This window comes from Gadus macrocephalus, chromosome 13 (genome assembly GCF_031168955.1).
Source record: "Gadus macrocephalus chromosome 13, ASM3116895v1".
NCBI classification, from domain to species: domain Eukaryota; kingdom Metazoa; phylum Chordata; class Actinopteri; order Gadiformes; family Gadidae; genus Gadus; species Gadus macrocephalus.
The window spans coordinates 8,658,511-8,680,030 of record NC_082394.1 but is presented as its reverse complement, the minus strand read 5'-3'; the positions used below and the strand labels follow the sequence as shown (position 1 = coordinate 8,680,030).

The 21,520-nt window shown below is 49.7% G+C and overlaps 1 protein-coding gene across 5 annotated transcripts in view; it reads right to left on the bottom strand.

Annotated features, from left to right (window-relative positions):
• chd6 (chromodomain helicase DNA binding protein 6) overlaps positions 1–21,520 on the bottom strand; it is a 54,866-nt gene that overhangs the window by 9,661 nt on the left and 23,685 nt on the right. For 4 of the 5 annotated variants that reach the window (XM_060068892.1, XM_060068893.1, XM_060068891.1 and 1 more), the window contains exons 10-40: positions 21,246–21,332; positions 20,847–20,984; positions 19,243–19,364; positions 18,655–18,898; positions 17,898–18,074; positions 17,458–17,601; positions 16,975–17,073; positions 16,458–16,614; positions 15,759–15,969; positions 14,931–15,126; positions 14,582–14,746; positions 14,107–14,286; positions 13,391–13,501; positions 12,773–12,975; positions 11,659–11,739; positions 11,282–11,400; positions 10,730–10,889; positions 10,516–10,605; positions 10,290–10,393; positions 9,884–10,013; positions 9,126–9,408; positions 8,642–8,693; positions 7,923–8,478; positions 7,609–7,817; positions 7,327–7,424; positions 5,940–6,770; positions 5,279–5,530; positions 4,235–4,553; positions 2,510–3,847; positions 1,525–1,676; positions 588–869 (exon numbers count right to left, since the gene is read on the bottom strand). In XM_060068892.1, coding sequence (XP_059924875.1) covers positions 588–869; positions 1,525–1,676; positions 2,510–3,847; positions 4,235–4,553; positions 5,279–5,530; positions 5,940–6,770; positions 7,327–7,424; positions 7,609–7,817; positions 7,923–8,478; positions 8,642–8,693; positions 9,126–9,408; positions 9,884–10,013; positions 10,290–10,393; positions 10,516–10,605; positions 10,730–10,889; positions 11,282–11,400; positions 11,659–11,739; positions 12,773–12,975; positions 13,391–13,501; positions 14,107–14,286; positions 14,582–14,746; positions 14,931–15,126; positions 15,759–15,969; positions 16,458–16,614; positions 16,975–17,073; positions 17,458–17,601; positions 17,898–18,074; positions 18,655–18,898; positions 19,243–19,364; positions 20,847–20,984; positions 21,246–21,332 — 7,290 coding nt within the window. The remainder of the gene's footprint in view (positions 1–587; positions 870–1,524; positions 1,677–2,509; positions 3,848–4,234; positions 4,554–5,278; positions 5,531–5,939; positions 6,771–7,326; positions 7,425–7,608; positions 7,818–7,922; positions 8,479–8,641; positions 8,694–9,125; positions 9,409–9,883; positions 10,014–10,289; positions 10,394–10,515; positions 10,606–10,729; positions 10,890–11,281; positions 11,401–11,658; positions 11,740–12,772; positions 12,976–13,390; positions 13,502–14,106; positions 14,287–14,581; positions 14,747–14,930; positions 15,127–15,758; positions 15,970–16,457; positions 16,615–16,974; positions 17,074–17,457; positions 17,602–17,897; positions 18,075–18,654; positions 18,899–19,242; positions 19,365–20,846; positions 20,985–21,245; positions 21,333–21,520) is intronic. The other variant, XM_060068894.1, reaches the window with a different exon arrangement.

The window sequence follows — 21,520 nt, the reverse complement described above, 5'->3', positions numbered from 1 at the left end:
CATGCTGCTCCAACTGAGTAGAGAACCTAATACACCTGTCGGCTTCACCTGGGTAAAGAACCGAGATAGACAAGTCTGCTACATCTGAGTTGAGACTCTGATACACCTGTCGGCTACACCAGGCACCAACCCGAGGGCTAATCTACGCTTGAATGACCTAAATTAGCCAACGTAGGTTAATTCAAATATATGCTTGTTAACCAAGAATTGCTTAAGTAATTAAACATAATATTGTTTATCTAGTTCTTTCATACAGGTTTTCTGATGTCGACTTGCTTCTTATGATTAGCTAATCTAGGCTAGATAAACTAAAATAGCTCAGTTTAATGTAGGTCAATTTATGAATACTTGCTCATCTGAGTTAGTTCATGTCAATTTCCTAATCTAGGTCTGCTAAAGAAGGCTGGTAAACTAGCAGTGAATACTTTTTTTTCCAAGCAGTGAATACTAGACTGGACACTTATGGACCAATGACATGGCAGAATGTGTTTCTATGCAGACATACAATCATATGTACAAGACAGTGAATGGAGGGGGTCATTCCCATATTAATGATCATTATTGATTATAATCATTACTGGTTTTACCTTGGGTAGTCTGGTGAGCGGGGGAGGGATAGAGAAGGCTAACCCAGGGCTGGGCTGTTGGAGTCGGGCCTGGTGGGGCCCTGTGGGGCCTGCAGAGATGGAGCAGGGGGCTGTAGTAGGGAGGTAGCCAGCCCGGAGTGGATGATGCTGGGCTAGGCTGTTGGCCAGGCAGGGGTTAGCGGCCAGAGAGCTCGGGGAGTCGTACTGTTGACTGGACGAAGGCCACTTCCCCTTCAGCACAGCGTGACAGATGCTGTCCAGGCGGTTGATGATGACGCGATCCTGACAGGAAGTGGAACATCACACTGATTAAGCGCCTTCGATACAGTTTTTTGTTTTAGTAACCTGATCATTAGAGAATCGTATGTAATGTCAGAAATTCATGTCATACAATCTGAAAGAGTAGAATGAGCCACTTGGGGAAGGAGTAGAAAACATTGTCCTGGGATAACTACAATATCCATTAGAGAATGTAGTGTAATACATATTGTACATATTCTAATATATAACATTTTATATAATCTCTTATTTGGGCCACCCGGAGAAGGAGTCCCGGGATTTATAATGTGTGTAACCTAGTCAAGATTAATCTATAATAATATCTATAATCTTGGGACTTTCCCCTGAGATAATTGTATGTGCATAATATAAATTAAAGATTAATCTATAATCTAATTAATCATCTTATTCTAGAGGTAGTTTTGGCCCCTCAGGAAGGAGAAGAAGGCTTTCTTGTGAGATTAGTTGAATACACGCAATCTTATCACGAATCATCAATCATTTAAACAAATATATAATTGAATATAATCAATACTAATTTATAATCAAATGTAATCTGGATGTACCTTGGACCACGGGATAAAGAGAAGAGGGCGTTCTCCTGGGATTAGGTTAATGTAGATAATCAGGATTCATCAACAATCTACTCTGGAGGTACCTTGGGCCACTCGGAGAAGGAGTAGAGGGCTTTCTCCTGCAGCAGCTGGGCGATGGTGGGCTCGCGGGCGTCATGGAGGCTGTCTGGAAGCTCACACATGGCGAGGGAGGAGGCGAAGCGAGGGCTGGGCGGGTAGGACTCCACCACAGGCACTGGACCGGGGGAACACAGGCAGTAGAACGTTGATTTGGGTTTATTATTTAGACGTGGGCCACTGACTATGAGCCGCTGTTATCCAAAGGGTGCGTCTTGCCCTTGGATGCTTGAAGGTCAGACTGCTAGGTTAGTGGGTTTCAACCCAGAACCGTCCGCCTGGAAGTCAAACACAAACAACCTCACACGCAATCAAACATCAACGCTTCAGTCACATCACTCAACACAACTGTCTTTCACATGTTCATTCATTCACATGGTCATTCGAGCTTCAAGAGACCATCTCGATCTGGCAAGTTCCCATTATGTTCCTCTATACAGATCAACTTGGCCTTAAACCGGTTAATAGCCTTTTTCGAAACTTGTGAAGATGCTAGGACTTATCAGCACACGGGGGGAGGTATGATAGGACCAATCAGCACTCGGCGGAGGAAGCTTCAGTTGATGAATAACAAGGTGCGCCTCCCAAATTAAATAAAACAAGGCTGCACCAGAGGAAAGTATTTTTTTAGGGAGCAATCAAAAATTACAAGGGGACAACTTCTTACAAGGGGGCTGGCTTCTTCACTTCACTAGTTGGTCTGGAGTTTGGGGATGAGTGGGTTGCTAAAGGTCAACTAGACACTAAGCCAGAAGATGCTTTCATCACAATATTGAAACACCTGGTCACAATGTTACATTTTAGAGGAACGCAAGGTGCGTTCAACTTAATGTTATTTTGACTAATGGAAAACTTGCTTTTATCAAAGCACTGTATTTGGAGGGTATAATGAAGTAAAGGACATCCTTTTAAGGACAACAGTTTCTCAAAACATCTCGACTCCATGCGTACCTGGTGATTTTGGCCTCTCCTCCTTCATCTGAACTTTGACCTGTGGGCTCTCAGGGGCTTCAGCCAGCCCCTCCCCTTGCTCCAGCTTGTGGGTCTGCACCGTGCTGTCAGCCTCCAGAAACTCCCTCTTGGTCTCCACCTTTGTGTCCGGGTAGGCTGTGAACCCAACCCCTTCAGGCTTGGGTTCAGGCTTGATCTCAGAGCTGTGCGGGTAGCCGTCAAAGCCAAGACCTTCTGATTTGGTCTCGGGCTTCAGTTCGTTACAGTCTGGATACCCAACCAAGTCCACGCTCCCTGGCTTTGACTCTGACTTTATTCCAGAACCGTATGAGGAGAACTGAAGATGGTTCTCGGCTTTGGTGGAGAAGCTCAGATCTTCAGACTTGGACTCCATCTCTTCGGGTTTCACCGAGAACTCGAACTGCTCTGTTTTGGGCACAAGACCCTCCGTCTTGACGGTGTATCCGAGGAGGTTCGGGGGCTTGACGTCTGGAGCATTGTGTGGATACAAAGGTAACTCCTCCTCCATTGCCTCCCCTTTGGTCTCCTCCTTCTTGATGGGTCGGCCCACCAGGTGCGGTTTGCTATCCTCCTGCCACGCGGAGAACTTCCCATCCAGTCCCAGCTGACCAGGTTTGTCCTCACAGATCCTCCTGGCGTTGGCCATGTCGTCCTGGTCTACAACTCCATGTTGAGACTGCTGGAACCCTGCTTTCTCGTTCCTCTCGAAGGCAGACATAGACAGATCGGTCGGGGACGAATCAGAGGTGGACCAGTGGATGATGGATTGTGCAGCGTAAAGGTTTTGTTGCAGCTCTCCTTTGTGTGGCTCCGGTTGCCCGGTGACGACTTCTGCGTCATGATCGCAGGGCGACAACGCAGAGTCGGGTGGGAGAGAAATGGCTTGGCCCAGGTTATCGTCGTCCGGAACTTCTGGGGTCATGGGAGTCCTTTCTGCACTAGAACCTTCTGGCATTCCTTCCATGAGTGGGAGGTCCGCTGACGGAATGTCCTGTGAACATCCATCCATTCCGTTCTGTTCGATTCTGTGACCAAGCCCCAGTCCATCCAACACGTCCTCCCCCTGCTTCTCCTCTTCCTCCATTGGGTCGCCCGCTGTCTTCAGCTCCAGCCTCCCCAGGGAGCCGAGCTCCTCCTGGGCCATGTTCTCCAGGTCCTCCCCGGAACAAGGTGGCTCCAGGAGGTCAGGAGATGGTTGGGGTGGGGTCTCCATGCTGTCTTCCTCCCCGGCTTCCATGTCTGGTTCTGGGGTCATGGCGATGATAGGGCCCCCTACCAGGGAGGGTCCGTCCAGAAGACCTAGACTATGGTCGTCAGCTGCAGAGACAAAGGAGAAGTCAGGAACGCACAACAGCTTTTCCTTCTTACGATGGTTATGTAAAATAATAATGAGATATCAGTCTGACATCATTTGATGTAATACTATGTGTGACTAGCTACCATAATAAAACCACAAGCCTTATGGTAAGGATAAACCCTTTTATCCTTTCCAAAGCAACAAATAAATATTTGTATGTAAGAGGTTATAAGGTAAAGTCCGTCTGATGAATAATAAATAAATAAAATAAAAAACAGATTGTAGATTGTAGAGTGGTAGCAGTTAAACTTAGTCTAGTGTTGCATTCCTCAGCCCCAATGAATGGATAAAGTATCTCCTAGAATGACAAATGTCCAAACTGAGACCACTAACTCTGGGTGACCCACCTTGGTGTGTGCTGGACTCTCCGTGTCCCAGCACCTGGTCCTCTGTTGGGTCCAAGTTCCGCTCCAGGTCGTCCGTATCCATCTCCTCCACCTCCTCCTTGTCATCAAATTCAAACACTCCACTCCCTGTCTGCCGGGATCCTTCATCCTCGTCATGATTGGCTAGGGGCTCTGTGACATCAGAGTGGCCTAGCCTATCGTGAGGATCAGGGGCGGTGATGTCAGAGAGGGAGAGCGGGGGAGGCGGGACGTAGGGTGGAGGGGGGCTGGTTGAGAGGTCGGTGTGGTCAGCGCTGGCTTCTTCACTCACACCGATATCCTGGATGGAAATAAATAAACCCAACACGTGGTCAATAAAATATAGAAACCCCTGTGTAGATGAAGTACAGAAAAAAAACTGGTCAATTAGATAGAGAAACATATGGTCAATTAGATATGGAGACACCTGGTCAATTATATACAGAAAGTCCTGGTCAATAGACACATATTAAATACAGAATCACTTTGACATGTGATCAAAACATAACCAATAACCCTAAGAAGATCAGTTAAATACAAGTTGGCTTGAGGTTGGGCTACAGGTTGGACCCCATGTTGAGTTACAAGTTGGCCTAAAGACTGGGCTACAAGTTGGACTGGATGTTGGACTGAGTCAGGCTACAAGTTGGACTACAGGGACTACAAGTTCGGCTAGAGGGAGGGACTACCACCAGGACAATAAATCAGGCTTCAAGTTGGACTACAATTTGGACTAGAGGTGGAACTACAACTCGGACAATAAGACAGGCTTCAGGTTGGACTACAGGTGGGACTACAGGTGGGACTACAGGTGGGACTACAGGTGGGACTACAGGTGGGACTACAGGTGGGACTACAGGTGAGACTACAGGTTGGACTACAGGTGGGACTACAGGTTGGACTACAGGTGGGACTACAGGTGGGACTACAGGTGGGACTACAGGTGGGACTACAGGTGGGACTACAGGTGGGACTACAGGTGAGACTACAGGTGAGACTACAGGTGGGACTACAGGTGGGACTGACCTTAAAGAGCATGTAGCTGGAGGACAGCGGCTCCCCGGCGTCCTCGGCCGAGGGGTGGGAGGAGGACGGGGGCGGGAGGCCCAGGCACTCCTCCAGAGTCCCTCCTTCCTCACCCCCTGGGTCGGGCCCCTGCGCCTCCTCCTCGTCCTCCTCCAGGAAGCCCGGCTCCAGTGTAGGGGGGCCCAGGATGGGGTCTGCCTCGTTGAACATGTGGTGGGCCGGGCTGGAGTGGTCCGTCCCGTCCCAGGGAGCCTGGGGGGGGAGGAGGGGCCAGTCAGGGGTTAGACCATGGGGAGTAAATGGCTGGTGCAGGATGGATGGATGGTTATGGACTTATAGAGATGGATGGATGATAAATGGGGGGTTGGAGATCCATTGCGGATCGATGGACAGATCCATGGAAGATTAATGGATGCATATAAGGATGGTCAAATGGTAGACGAATATACGGATGGACGGAGGAACAGACGAGTGAGTTTGAAAGTGCTGCGACGTGTGATTGCACAAAAAAAATATGTAAATAAAATGAAATAATAACAATATCATCATGACATGATTTGAGGTGGAGGACGATTCTCAATGACGGGAGTGATGCGTTTTCATGTATACAACGTGCGACACATACAATTAATCGCTTGGGTCATTGTACCAAATGAGTCACCTGCAGTCTGTCCAGCTCCACCGATGGAGCCATCAGGCCCGTCTCCTCCGAGGAGCCCTGCTGGCCCACCAGCACGTCACTGCGCAGCTTGGAGCCCAGGCCCGGGCCCCCCAACCCGTACGAGTTGAGCATGCTCTGCCCCCCGGCGGCCGAGTTGAAGGGGAAGCCGTTGAGGGCTTCCTTGGAGGCCTTGCCCCCGTGCAGGGCGTCGGCCGACAGCGAGCCCAGCTCCAGCCCGTCGTCCAGCGGGGGGCAGTCCAGGAAGTCCGCCCGGGGTCCGGACACCATGGCCAGGCCGGGGGAGGCCGAGCCCTGGGCCCCGTCGGGGTTCGCCGGGTGGAGGTGGGGGTGGGGGTGGTGGTGGTGGGGGTGGGAGGGCACCGGCGGCGGCGTGGAGTGGGGGTGGGGGTACTCCGGGGGCTGGGGCGAGTGGCAGCCCAGCCCCGAGTCGTAGAGGCAGCAGTGGGGGTGCGGCAGCTGCGGGTGGGCCGAGGAGGAGGACGTGGAGGAGGAGGAGGAGGAGACGGCGGCGGCGGGGTGGTGGTGGTGGTGGTGGTGGTGGTGGTGCTGGGCCGCGGCGTGGAGGTGGTGGTGGGGGCCGTAGCCCGCGAGGACGGCCGCCTGGCTCTCCTTCTGGACGTAGTTGCGGTGGGCGTCCAGGAAGGTGAGCTGGGGGTCGTTGAGGATGAAGTAGTCGGTGCGGCTGAGGCCGTGGCGGGCCGCCCCGATCAGCAGGTCCCGGTCGTGCTTCCCGCCCTCCCACCACACGGGGAGGTAGAGAGACGGCCGGCACAGCTGGAGGCGGGCGGACAGCAGCGGGTGGCGCAGGACCTGGGGACGGGGGGGCATATTACTACATTAACCATGCACTGTTAGCAGCAGTAACATTATTTGTGTATTAACGTAAAAATTAAGTATTCGTAGTATGCATGTACTACTGTCAGTGGTACTATGCCTATTGGTATAGCACTGTGATTATAGAGTCATTGAGTGGATGCTTTATACAAAGACCACCCGACCTTACCTGTTCTCTAACACACCTGACCAGACCTCTCTGTTCTCTAACACACCTGACCAGACCTCTCTGTTCTCTAACACACCTGACCAGACCTCTCTGTTCTCTAACACACCTGACCAGACCTCTCTGTTCTCTAACACACCTGACCAGACCTCTCTGTTCTCTAACACACCTGAGCAGACCTCTCTGTTGTCTAACACACCGGACTCGACCTTACCTGTTCTCTAACACACCTGACCAGACCTCTCTGTTCTCTAACACACCTGAGCAGACCTCTCTGTTGTCTAACACACCGGACTCGACCTTACCTGTTCTCTAACACACCTGACCAGACCTCTCTGTTCTCTAACACACCGGACTCGACCTTACCTGTTCTCTGATTTTGCGGAGCAGTTCAATGCGGTACAGTGTCCTTGCTGCTCTCTCCTCTGTCAGCGGCTCCACAAACACTGCCGCATCCATCAGGCCTGGGCGAAAGACATGGAAACAGTCAGTAGAGAGGCACAGGAAAGAGAAACAGAGAGATGTGTGTGGATGTCTGCAACAATAGAATTAAAGAACAGCTTCAACATGAAATGAGAAAATGGAGAAGATACATTGTGTCTGTCTGTCTGTCTGTCTGTCTGTCTATAGCAGTTTGCTGGCTTTCACCTTCGTCCTTCCTGGGCGGCAGTCTGCAGGCGGTCCTGCACATGTTGACGAAGGAGCTGAAGTATCTCTCCAGGCTCTGGTCCGTCTTCCTCTCCAGCCGTGCCAGCGCCCGGAACGTTGACCAATCAAACGCCTTCCTCTCGGGGTCGTACACCACGCCGAACGACGACACTGTGCGGTAGAAGTCCGCCTGTTCGCGCCGCGTCCACCTACAAAAAGACCCCACACTTTTTAACATTTTTTAATCAAAGGTCTTTGAGAAAGTCCCTCCGACATCCACATTGATCAAACAAAGACGAGTTCTGATTGGTTACCTCCGCTGCCACTCCAGAAAGAGTGGGTCCGTCTCCGTGGCGACCACGGAACACCGCCGCAGCTCCTCCCCAAGTTGCCACGCCAACGGGCCCCCAGCCCCACCATGGTGGGAGTGATGGGTGTGCTGATGGAGGAATTGTTGGTGCTGTTGTTGTTGTTGTTGTTGCTGATGTTGTTGTTGTTGGTGATGCTGCTGCTGCTGGAGCCCACCCCCTCCCATCGTCATGCCGACCAGGCCGTCGTGCATCAGGTAGTCGGGGCGGAGGGGGAGGGGTTCGCGGCGCAGCGTGAAGCGCTGGTAGGCGGCGACCAAGCGCCGCAGCCGGGCCGTGAGGGCGGGGCCAGCGGGCCATGTGGGGGGGCGGGGACCAGCCTGCACCAGTTGCAGTTCCGCCACCCCACTTCCTGTCCCACTTCCTGTCCCAGGCGTTGCCATTACCAACGCTGTCGCCATAGTGTCCGTAATGAGGGGAGGGGGCAGGGGGGCAGCTGTTGTCATGGTGACCGCCGGGGCTTCGTCCAGGACCCCCGGCTCGCCGGCCGACTCGGAATCAGCTGGTAACCATGGAGACAGCACATCAGCACAAACACACCTGTACAACACAGCAAACTAATAACACCAACACGCTAATGAATGTATACCTCAAATAACACATTAAGACATCAATAACAAGGAGGTCACAGTGTGGAGGCTGACCTCTGACCCCGTGAGTCTCACCTGGTGCCGTGGCGTCGTCAGGCTTCACCAGCGTGCTGCTGCTGGCCTCCCCCTACAGGACATGGTGTAATGTGTTCACTCTCACGTTCTCTGATTCACATCTACAGCTAAACACTGGGATATCAGTCACCAGTTTATGGTCCCCAAATGAAGTGCAAACATGAATACCTTTATTGAAGAGAGAGACAAAGATGATGAAAGCAAGAGTGATGGAGATAAATGGACAGTGTGTGAGAGTGAAAGAGTTAAATGGAAAGTGTGTGACAGTGATGGAGATAAATGGAAAGTGTGTGAGAGTGAATGAGAGAAATGGCGTGGGTGTGGGAGAGTGATGGATGAATGCAGTGAGTCTTTGTGAGAGTGATGGAGATAAATTGACAGAGTGTGAGGGTGATGGAGCTAAATGGAGTGAGTGTGTGAGTGATGGATGAACAGAGTGAGTGTATTTGAGTGACAGTTAGTCCGCGGGCATGCTGGTTCTCACCTTGTTGCCCTCCTCTCTCTCCTCCTCATCTTCCCTTGGTTCATCTTCCCTTGGTTCTTCCACTTCCCTCTCCTGCCTCTGCTCCCCCTCTTCCTTCTGCTCCCCCCCTTCCCTCTCCTCCTTCTGCTCCCCCTCTTCTCTCTGCTCCCCCTCTTCCCTCTGCTCAACCTCTTCCCTCTCCTCCCTCTCTTCTCCTCCGTCAGGCTTGATCTCCGTCTCATCCTTCATCTCCGTTTCATCCTTCAACTCCGTCTCATCCTTCATCTCCTCGCTCTTACACACACTGCAAAGGGGGAGAAGAGGAAGAAGAGGATGATTAGAGAATAGGAGAGGAGGTGAGAAGAGGGGAGACAAGTAGATGAGGGAAGAGGAGAATGGAAGAGGAGAAGAGGAGGGAAGAGCAGGAGAAGAGAAGGAGAGAAAAGAATAGAGGAGAGGAAGGGAGGAAAGAGCAAGAGAAGAGGTGGAGAATAGAAAAGGAAGAAAGGAGTAGGCCTTTAAGCTCACACAACAAACAAGCACCTTGGGTAGAAGGTAGGGAATATGAAAGAGACAAATGATCATTGAAACTGGAAAACCCAAAATGTCTGTCTGTCTGTCTGTCTGTCTGTCTGTCTGTCTGTCTGTCTGTCTGTCTGTCTGTCTGTCTGTCTGTCTGTCTGTCTGTCTGTCTGTCTGTCTGTCTGTCTGTCTGTCTGTCTGTCTGTCTGTCTGTGTGTGTGTGTGTGTGTGTGTGTGTGTGTGTGTGTGTGCTCTACCTGTCTGCGGCCTCGGCCCCTCCCTCCCCGGCGGTGTGTTCTGCGGATAGCGCCATAGCGTCAGGCATGCCCACCCTCTCCAGGAAGCACAGCTCAGGGTCCGCACGCATAGCCATGTAGCGCTCGTAGCCTGGAGCACGCACACACGCGCGCACACACACACACACACACACACACACACACACACACACACACACACACACACACACACACACACACACACACACACACACACACACACACACACACGTTAGTTGTCATAGTTACAGTGGTTCTATCAAACCCTTTTACGCAATGGTTACCGTTTGTGTCTAAACCGCTGTAGCAGCCATAGTTACGGTGTTCAGGTCTAAACTATTCGGTGTTAACGTTGAAACCATTCGATTGCCATAGGAACAGCGGTTACCGTGTTTGTGTACTCCTATGAGGAGGGACTTGTCTGCCTCTCTGTCCCACCAGCCAGCCGGGATCTCGATGTAGTCGATGTCCGGGAGAGCCACCTCCAGCTTACTGACAACACAACGACACTCGACTCATACACAGCGTCCACAGCAGGTGCGCCGTCTAAAACAGGTGGGTCTGCGCACCTCCTCTACCAGGTGTGCCAACTAAAGCAGGGGGGGCTTGCATACCTGGCAGGGATTCCCTCCAGAGCCTGATTGGCCGCTTCTCCGAGCACCTCCACCTTTAGGTAGTACAACATCCGCACCCTCAGCAGAACCCTGGGAGGAGAGGAAGGAAACAAGGAAGGAAGGAAGGAAGGAAGGGAGGATCAGTATCCATCCAGCGTCATGCAGGGCTTGTTAGGTTGGTTCAGCTGTGTAATGTGGTGCCACCGGTACTGACTTGTTGCAGTGCTGTTTGAGGTGTTTCTTGTAGCTGTCGTCCTGAAGGACCACCTCGGGGTTGCAGTGGACCAGCCAATCAGCGCTCTTCACCTCAGGGGCGTTCAGCTGGTTCTTCAGCTTCTTGCCCTTCCGGCCGCGAGGGACTGGCACCGACAGACCTTCAATGATCATCAATGGAATTTGATTGAAGTGTTACTCAATGTCACCGACATAGTTCATACCCATGTTAAAAATAGAGAATTAACAATCAGCACCACAGGCACATGGGAAGCTATGCAGATGCCAACCATCTTGACAGTGGTTAGGAATGGTTCAATTAAGTGAGATGCTTATAAGAAGCTACGCTAACCAGAGTTGGTTAGGGTTAGGAAATAGGCGTAACAGAGTAGTTGAGCTGACGGGGGCCAAGGGGTTAGGGTTAGGGGCTAGGCTAAACAGAGTGGTTTAGCTTGGGGCTGAGGGGTTAGGGTTAGGGGCTAGGCTAAACAGAGTGGTTTAGCTTGGGGCTGAGGGGTTAGGGTTAGGGGTTAGGAATAGGAGCCAGGCTAACCAGAGTGGTTCATCAAGGCCTGGTCCTGGCCCTCCTTGCTGGGGGTGATGAGGTCCCAGATGAAGCTCTTGATCTTGTCGTCTCCTTTGTAGTGTCTCAGGCAGTACACCAGTAGAGCCCTTTAACACACAAATACACAATATTAGTTAGACACACAACACTGTCTCAAACAGAGCCCAATAAACATACAACCTGACCATCAACAACCTTATGAATATATAGTCAACCATTTCAGTAACACACACACACACACACACACACACAAAAACAACATTAGTATCACACACACACACACACCAGCAACATCATTGTCACGCACACCAAACATCAACAACTAAGTGTCCCACACACAGTATTACACAGGTCTGTCCTCTTACCTGCAGACAGCCTCCATGTCATTCTCTGTCAGGTGCCACTTAAACCGACCGTGGTTCAAGATGTCCTTCCACCTCCCCCAACTGGGGGGGAGAGAGGGGAAGGAGAGAGGGGGAGAGGGAGATACATGGAGGAAGAGAGACATTATATATTCAAACATTGCCCAAAACAGTGTTAATAGTCACACATGTATTGAACAAGCTGTTACCAGTAGGCCGCATTTATTATTATTAGAGCTGTCAAGCGATTAAAATATTTAATCGTGATTAATCGCATTAATGTCATAGTTAACTCGCGATTAATCGCAAATTATTTTTCTATGCTAAATATCCCTTGATTTTTTTGTCCCATAATTCTTCTCATTTTAATTCTCTTATCAACATGGTGAAGTGCATCGGCTTGTCTTGTGCAAATGATTTTTTATTGATAACAACATTGGCATATACTGATCAAAACAGGACGATACAAAAAAAGAGCCTATAGTGCAATTAAACGACTGCTTTGAACAAATGTCATTTGAACATAGCAGTCAGGCTACTGCTTCTTTGTTTTGAGCCAAAGAAAAAAAAAAAACGCCGTTTTTTAACGCCGTTAAAACTGGTTTGCGTTAACGCCGTTAATAACGCGTTTAACTGACAGCTCTAATTATTATCCAATCAAAACATTGGATACCTCCATTGACCTACAGGGCAGTACTACACAACTGAAGTGCTAAGAGTTATTATGGGCTGTGAGCAGGTCTGCCTCATATTGACACCTGCATCTCAATATTGCCACTGCGCTGCAGATGGTTGTCATGGACAACTGAGGTGAGACTGCTGCCTGCTGCTGGCGGTACCATCGACGCCAGCGAGCGCATGCCACGACCGTACACCCCCAAAGGTACCACAAAGAAAAACGAAAGTAGCTCCGACCATCACCATGATACACAACATTGCTTTCGGGAGTTATATAGCTCTTAGCCTAGCTCTTAGCCCAGTCTTTTCCGTGAACTAGCTCCAAGCTAAATTCAATCCAGCTCTTAGCCTAGCTTGTAGACCGTTCAGTCCAGCTTTTCACCTCCCACCATGGAGCGAATGAACCCCTGGGGTCATGTGGGGGTCGAGGTGTGCCTACCCGAAGATGAGCAGATTCTTCTCGACCCGGAAGCACTCGGCGCGGAGGTAGCGCCGCGCTCGTTCGCCCAGCCGGCGCGAGCGACTGGGGCGTTCCTCCGAGTCGCTGTCCAGCTCAGAGAACTCCATCAGCTCGTCGTCCTCAAACGAGTTGTAGTGGCGGGTCTGCTTCCTCACCCGCGGGGTGTCGATGACCAGGGACTCCTTGGGGAGGGGGAGAGAGAGGGGGAGAGAGAGGGGTAGGCAAATTAAAAGGGTGCGGGGAAATAGAGCAAGGGGTGGGAAGAGAGTTGGTGAGAGAGAGAAGAGAAAGAGAGAGAGAGAGAGAGAGGGAGAGGAACCGTGAGAGAGAAAGTTGTAGGGGGGGTGGGGAAGAGGAGAATTGAGTGAGAGGGTGAGGTAGAGAGAAGGAGTGAGAGTGAGTGAGTGAGAAAGGGAGAGCAGTGAGAGGAACAATGAGAGGTTGGAAGAGATAGGTAGAGAGATAGCTTAAGAAAGAATGAGAGTGAGGGAGAGACAATATATAGAATATGGGGTCAATTGAAATCAAATAAAGCAGATGCAAGCACAAAAGAGACAGAAGAGAAGGAAGAGAAGTGAGGAATGTATTCTCCCCTACCTTCTCTGATTTGGAGTCTATCTCCAACTCCGCAATCTTGGCCCACTTGGCCCAGAAGTTGGGGTCGTCAAGGGAGATGTCTGTCCTGTTCCCAGAAGACACAAAACTGGCCTGTAGGCATGTGGGCCGAGGGGAGGAGAGATCAAACCACCTGTTATCAGAGTGCATCCTACTTCTGGTAGCTTACACCTGACATATTGCCAAGTCACAACAGGTAAATAGAACAGAACATAGGCGGAATATGATCGCTCCTCTGGGATTTCATTACAGCCGAGTGGACGATCCAACCAGCCGTGATTATTGGTGTCTGGTAGTTAAAGAGTTTTTAATTATTGTACGACTCCCCTTTAATTGCTATAGAAGGAAAGAGGTGGTAATTCTGAGGTTTTAATAGTGCAATTAGATGTCAACGAAACATCACACTGGGCTATTTTCTAATTTAAGGAAGGACTGCTCAATACAAATGTTGTGAAAAGACTAAAATATATAGTTATAGATATACATAAAAAAAAGACCAATCACATCAATGAACACATTTTTTCGTACATTTATCAGCAGAGTGGATTTTGTAAACCGCCTTTTTATTTTCAAACCACAAATATGAAGCCGTCTTATACTAAAGCATAGCAGAGGGCGACTGATCCCTTTTAAGGAGACGGCAGTAACGAAGCCCATAGCCGAGACGATGGTCGCCGAGGCGTGGGACTGAAGGGTACCTTGGCGAAGGTGGAGCCCTTGCCCTCAGACTCGATGGTGATGGTCTGGGTTCTCCTCTGGAGGATCTGGTCGATGTCTTCCTCACAGAACTTGGAGCCCTCGTCCTCGTCGTCCATCAGGGCTCCGTACGCACCCTTCCTCAGCAGGTCCTCCACCTCCAGCTTAGACAACTGCTGCGTCTTGATACACGCAGGCCTTACAGTCAATAATCACACAGTCGCCATACGCTTACAGGAAAGGACGGAGCGGTCTGTGACGCAGGCTTAGTCTTAAAACATCGCGACTTTAAACTTTATCATCATGTATAGTATACGAGCGTTAAGCATTTTTTCACCGGCTTTTCACTTTTTCAAAGAAAGATCGACCCTGGATTTGAAACCTTCTTGCTGTCCAGCAGCAGTGCTAACTGCACTGTTCCCCCCAATATAATAAATCGTATGCATAATGTAACATGCATATTATGATATGATGTACCCCGTTGACGCTGCCTTTGCGGTTGATGTCCTGGAGAACAGCCTTGTCCAGACCCAGCTTCAGGCTGGCCTTATCAAACATCTCCCTCTCATACGAGTTCCTGGTGATCAGTCGATACACCTTCACCGCCTTCGACTGGCCAATCCGGTGGCAGCGCGCCTGAGCCTGGTGGGAGGGGGTGGAGCCAACACGGGAAGTTCAAACACTTACACTGAAAAGGGCTTGATGAGATGAAGCTGCATGCGGTTCTGGTCTGCGTGTGTGTCTGTATTACAGTGTGTGTGCGCGTGCGTGCGTGCGTGCGTGCGTGCGTGCGTGCGTGCGGGCATGTGTGTGCGTGTGTGTGTACCTGCAGGTCGTTCTGGGGGTTCCAGTCGGAGTCGAAGATGATGCAGGTGTCCGCGGCGGTGAGGTTGATTCCCAGCCCCCCCGCCCGCGTGCACAGCAGGAACACAAAGCGGTCCGAGTCGGGCCGGGAGAAGCGATCGATGGCCGCCTGCCGGAGGTTCCCACGCACGCGCCCGTCGATGCGCTCGTACGTGTAGCTGAGGAAGAGCAGGGGAGGTTTCAGTACCAGGCCAGCAGAGGAAGAACGTTCTCGACTCAACAGGTTCTAAAGCAAAGGAGAGACCTTTGTATTCCCGTGACCACGGTCAATGTTAAACTTAATTCAGTAGGGACACACACACACACTCACTCAGTCGAGTCAAGAACACTATGTGCTCCCTTTCCAGATGGATGAATAAAGTCATTAGAAAACGTTGCCAAGCAATACGCTGACATACACAACTTTTCTCTTTTCCTCCACCGCCCCAACTCTCTCTCGCTTTCGGTCTCTCCTTCAATCTGCATCTCTCCCGCCCTCCCCTCTCCCTCTCTACCTTCCCTTTTCTCCATACATATGAGGCTACTGTTTATTTAGCCAGTCAACTTTGCTGGATGAAGCTAGGACTTAGTTAATTCTTTGCTGGTTAGCTAACCGTCTCTGGATGAGACTAGTGCTTAATTAGCTCTGCGCTAGTTTTCCGCCGTCACTGGATGAGGCTAGTGCTTAATTAGCTCTGCGCTAGTTTTCCACCGTCTCTGGATGAGGCTAGTGCTTCATTAGCTCTGCGCTAGTTTTCCACCGTCTCTGGATGAGGCTAGTGCTTAGTACGCTCTGTTCTAGGGAGCCCACCGTCTCTGGATGAGGTAGTCCTCCAGGATGTCGAGGCAGCGGACCATCTGGGAGAAGACGAGCACCTTGTGCCCCCCGGCCAGCAGCTTGGGCAGCAGCTTGTCTATCAGCACCAGCTTCCCCGCACCCTGGATCATGGCCTGCAGCTGGAAGTCCCACGCATCCGGGCTGTGGCTCTTCCTGAAGCTGTCCAGGATCTTCTCCTCCGCTCCTGGAGGGGAGGAGATCCATTGAACAAGTATTCAACCAGGAGATCCCCGTTGAGTTTCAGAATACATTTTTCAGGCAGAGACAGGCAGCAGCATAAACAAAAAACAAATACAGAATTGGAAGGAGTGGAGCGAGAAAGAGAGAGGAGGATAGAGAGCAGAAGAGGGAAGGAGGTGAGAGAGAGAGGGATGCAGGGAAGGAGAGTAACAGTGAGGGAAGGAGACAGAGAAGGAGGGAAAAGGAGCGAAAATGATAGAGAGAGGGAAGGAGGAGAGCGAGGGGATAGAGGGAAGGAGAGCAACAGTGAGGGAAGGAGACAGAGAATGAGAGAGAAGGATGGAGAAGGATAGAAAGAGGGAAGGAGAAGTGTGTGTGTGTGTGTGTGTGTGTGTGTGTGTGTGTGTGTGTGTGTACCTATGATGAGCTAGGGGTGTTTGTGCTTGTACCTGAGAGGCCAGGGTGTGTGTGTGTGTGTGTGTGTGTGTGTACCTGTGATGAGGTAGGGGTGGTTGCAGCACTTGCGTAGCTCCATCATGGTGTTGATGAGGTTGGGCATGTTGTGCTGGTTGGCACCTTTAGACAAGAAGGAGAAGTTCTTCTCCAGGATGGCCCGGTAGTATTTCTTCTGCATATTGGTCAGCTCGACCTGCAGGGGGCAGCACCGCAACACACCGGCTGTTACACACGCTGGCAACCAGCCTCCAAGGATAGATGTAGTACTCCACTTTATGTCAATCACCCAGAGAGGTTAGGACTGCATCTTATCAATAAATTTGATATAATGTGCAAACACACATCACATAAATGTTGGCACACAGAATGCACAAACGTACACACCAATGTCACTTACATAATGCACACACACAGCGCACCTCATCATATATATACACACACAAATCCAACACACCTTATCTCACTCACACACACACACATAAATAATAAGGCAATATTCCAGGACTTCTCATCTCGTCCTCACATCAGTCAGGCAGATAAAACAGATAGCTACCTCTATGATGGTCTCTTCTTTAGGTGCCAGGTTCTTCTCTACATCATCCTTCAGCCTCCTCAACATCATGGGCTTCAAGATAGCCTGTAGCTTCTTCACCTGAGAGGAGACGATGAGGTGAGGGAGGTGAAAGAGATTGGGGAGGGGAGGAGATTGGTATGAAGAGACATCATGTTCTGTATTGATATGGTCCTCATAGTCAAGGCAAGGCAACTTTATTTATATAGCACTTTTCATACACGAGGCAGACTCAAAGTGCTTCACATAGAAACAACGTCAAACAATAATAGAAAATAATAAATAAGTAAAAGAAAACATAGGCAAAGTAAAAAACAAAGGCATTGTAGAGTATTAAAACAAAAATAGATAGAAAATAAAGGCATAGTTAAAAAAGCATGTGCAATGTATTTAAGATTTAGCAGAACGCTAAAGCAAACATAAAAGTCTTCATACACTTTATATATAATCTAGGGGAGGACAGACCTGCTCCTCTGTCTTCAGGTCCCCAAACTCCTCCAGGAAGGTGCTCTCTGAGGGGAACTGCAGCGGCTCCAGGAAGTTCAGCAGACTGAACAGCTCCTCCACAGAGTTCTGCAGAGGAGTGCCGGTCAGCAGAACCTTGTGTTCCTATAGCAAAGCAAGCGACAGGATCTGTTACCTCTGGAAGACAGCTTAGAACCACTAGCCAATGATCACATGCTGTTCGCTCGGAACACACACACACACACACACACACACACACACACACACACACACACACACACACTTTATCCTTTACACTCTTGAGCTGCAGTACCAAGTGACTTCCCCTGGTGTGGGACTACCAGAGGGGATCTCATCTCCTCCTCAAGCACACCATCATCTAACAGAGCACAGAGATGTGCGTGTGTTTGTGTATTGTGACCGAGCGGGGGGCTACGCACCAGGTTCATCATCTTCAGGCCCTCCAGCAGCTTACAGTTGCGGTTCTTGAGGCGGTGGGCCTCGTCGATGACCACGCAGCGCCAGTGGAGCTTCTTCAGCTCGGGGCAGTCGGCCATGATCATCTCGAAGGTGGTGATCACCCCGTGGAACTTCAGCACCCCTGGGATAGAGTTCCCCTGGGAGAGGAGAGAGAAGAGACCGTTAAGGTGTGTGCAAATAGCAGAACGCAATAATGCAACGGTGATGAATGACCACTCCCTGCCTGGGGGTCTCTTTCTCCTTCCCTCTCTCCAGACTTTACCTCTGCAATGTCTCTCCCCCTGGGGGTCTCTCTCTCTCTCGCTCTCCCCCCACTGCACCTCTGTGTCTCTATCTGGGGGTCTCTCTCTCTCGCTCTCCCCCCACTGCACCTCTGTGTCTCTATCTGGGGGTCTCTCTCTCTCGCTCTTTCCCCCCCACTAAACCTCTATGTCTATCTGGGGGTCTCTCTCTCTCGCTCTCTCCCCCCCACTAAACCTCTATGTCTCTATCTGGGGGTCTCTCTCTCTCGCTCTCTCCCCCCCACTAAACCTCTATGTCTCTATCTGGGGGTCTCTCTCTCTCGCTCTCTCCCCCCCACTAAACCTCTATGTCTCTATCTGGGGGTCTCTCTCTCTCGCTCTCTCCCCCCCACTAAACCTCTGTGTCTCTATCTGGGGGTCTCTCTCTCTCTCCTCTTCCCTCCCCTCCCTTCTATACATCTCTTTGGCTCTCTACCTGGGGGTCTCGGTAGAACATCTCGTACTGCAGGATCATCTGCCGGCTGATCTGGGAGCCGTGGTAGACGATGGCGTTGAGGGGGGTCCACGTGCGGAACTCCCGCTCCCAGTTGGTGATGGTGGAGAGGGGTGCAATGACCAGGAAGGGCCCGCGGATGCCCAGGCTGAACATCTCGTACAGGAAGGTGATGGACTGGATGGTCTTCCCCAGACCCATCTCGTCGGCCAGGATGCAGTTCTTCCTGTTGGGATCAGAACGAGATGAAAAACATGTACAACTGTGAGACAGCATTCTGATTTGATTGTGTCTGTGTGTTCATTCATCTCATTGGTGTCGCTATTTTCTTCACCGTCGCTTTATTTCTGGTTTCATTTTATTCACTGTTTTCTACATAATATTGTCATACTTTGGGAATATGCAAATGTGTTTTTGTCATGCCTCTCTCTCTCTCTCCAAAGAGAGAGAGAGAGAGAGAACAGAGACGAGCTATCTCGATGACCTAGGGTGCGCAAATGTATATGAATGCCGACTAAATGAATCAGTCCTTGCGTGCGTGCATGGGTACATGCATGTGTGTAGCCGTACCGATGGTACCAGTTGAAGAGCAGCCAGTTCATGCCCTCCAGCTGGTATTCTCGGAGCTGGTTGGCCCCGCGGTAGTCTTTGGAGTGCTCCAGCTTCTGCCACTTATCAGGGAGGGGTCGCTCCTACACAGGGCAGGGTCAGGGGAACATCAATACAGCCACCAGCACTGGACACTGATCGGGAAATGCTTCGCTTTCAGACTTCCACAACGAGGCCAAACACGTAGCAAACACACGCACACACAGTCGGGATGTGCAGTCAGATAGTTGCTTGTGAGGTAGAGCAGGTTTGTGTGCGGAGGTGTCCCTGAGCAAGACTGGTAACCTAACTGCTTCAGACGAGCTGGCTGTGGCCTTGCATGACTGACACCACTGTCGATGTGAGAATGTGGGTATGAATGGGTGAATTTGAGCCAATAATCGCAAAGTGCTTCTGAAGGCCTCAGGTCGCAAAAAGTGCTTTATAAATGCAGTCCATTGACAACTCTTGTGCGTGCAGGTTTGTGTCCACGTGTTTGCAGAGCTAAAAATGACTTTTAATAATTCATATTTTTCTTAGAAGCACCCACCAAAATGATGTGAAAGTGTGTGTGTTAGGGCTTTGTCCCCTGCGTCGGAGAACCCGACGCAGTCTATTCATAATATTGTAATGACCACGGAAGAGGCAGTGAATGAAGCATTGATTAGACAGCAATTTATTAGAAACCTAATAAACCGTTGGAACGGTTAAATAAAATCTTCAACTGTGTAAAAACAAAATAAAGTGACAAATTAGTTAATAATCCTGCTTCCTTTAAGCATGGTCAATATTTAAAAAATGTGCAATCTGAGGCATTATTCCTTCTTCTTTTTAACATGGATAGGATGGTAAATAATCCCTAATCCTGGATTTACAATTCAGGATGTCTGCATTTCCTGGGGAGAGTTTAGAGTCTACACTCTCCCAAGGCAATGCAGAAATCCGTATCTTCTTTTTTTTAGTTTGGTAGCGAAATACAGTTTCTGTGGTGTTTTATTTGGCATTTTGTAAATCCATTGATTTCGGTTGGGAGACTCATTGCTCATTGCAAGGGGGTTGGTTGAAGTCTTTTCGCTCGGTTCTAGCCCTACTGTTGATACGGCGAACCGAGCGAAAAGACTACAACCAAACCTAAACACGTCCGGTTCCGGTTCCGGTTTACGTTCAATGGGATTTACGGAACGCCAAATAAAACACAACAGAAACTGTATTTCGCTACGATACTTGATGATGTTGTTAATACCCGAATTGTCCTCTAAACATGCGCTGATCACGTCAACGCACAACATTTTTTTTTTTTATCAGCCGATCCGCGGATCACTTGCGTCCCGAACCGTGATGGTTGATCCGTACGGATCACGGGAAACCCGTGAACCGTTGCACCACTACATTTAATGGTCAAAATATTATTAGTAAATATTCGAATATATATTCGAATATTAATATTAATAAACAAACGAACTTCAAATGATTTTTGGGAAAAAGTCAAAGCCCTAGTGTGTGTGTGTGTGTGTGTGTGTGTGTGTGTGTGTGTGTGTGTGTGTGTGTGTGTGTGTGTGTGTGTGTGTGTGTGTGTGTGTGCTCACTATGTATCGGAGGTCAGCAGGTATTTTCTGGATCTCCTCAAACTCTTTGATCTTGGAGGCGTCCAGGTCCTCCTGTAGCTCCCAGGTAGCCTCCTCATAGGACAGACTGCACCACTTGACCAAGTAGTGGGTGACTTCCTGTTAATGTACAGTCATTTCCTGTTTAGAATAGACTTTACCACTTCACCAGGTACTGAGTCACTTCCTGTTTACAGTCTCTTCCTGTTAGTAAATATGTCAATGTCATGTCCTTTTGATACACACATTAACTTCCTGTTTATATCAATTAATTAATTTGTTGGGAACAAATGTAGAGCCATATACACTGTGACTGTTTTATACTTAGTTATCTTAATAGGTTACATAATGTGTGCGTGTGTGTGTGTATGCATGTCCTACCTCGCCTGTCTCAGTATCCGTGGTAACAGCTACCTCCAGAATTCTGTCTACTTCTATGTAGTCTGGATTAAATAAATCCTCATCCGGCTAACAGACAGACAGACAGACAGACAGAAGGAGAGATGTTACTACCAGAGTTATTTACAGCAAACACAACACACTCTTTCGCTTGTTTCAATATCTGAATGCCAACGTTAAAAATACAGTGTTGAGTTGCAGGTAAAGGTATTAAAAGGTATGTTAATTCAGGTAAGAAGTCGGTTAACATTATTAAA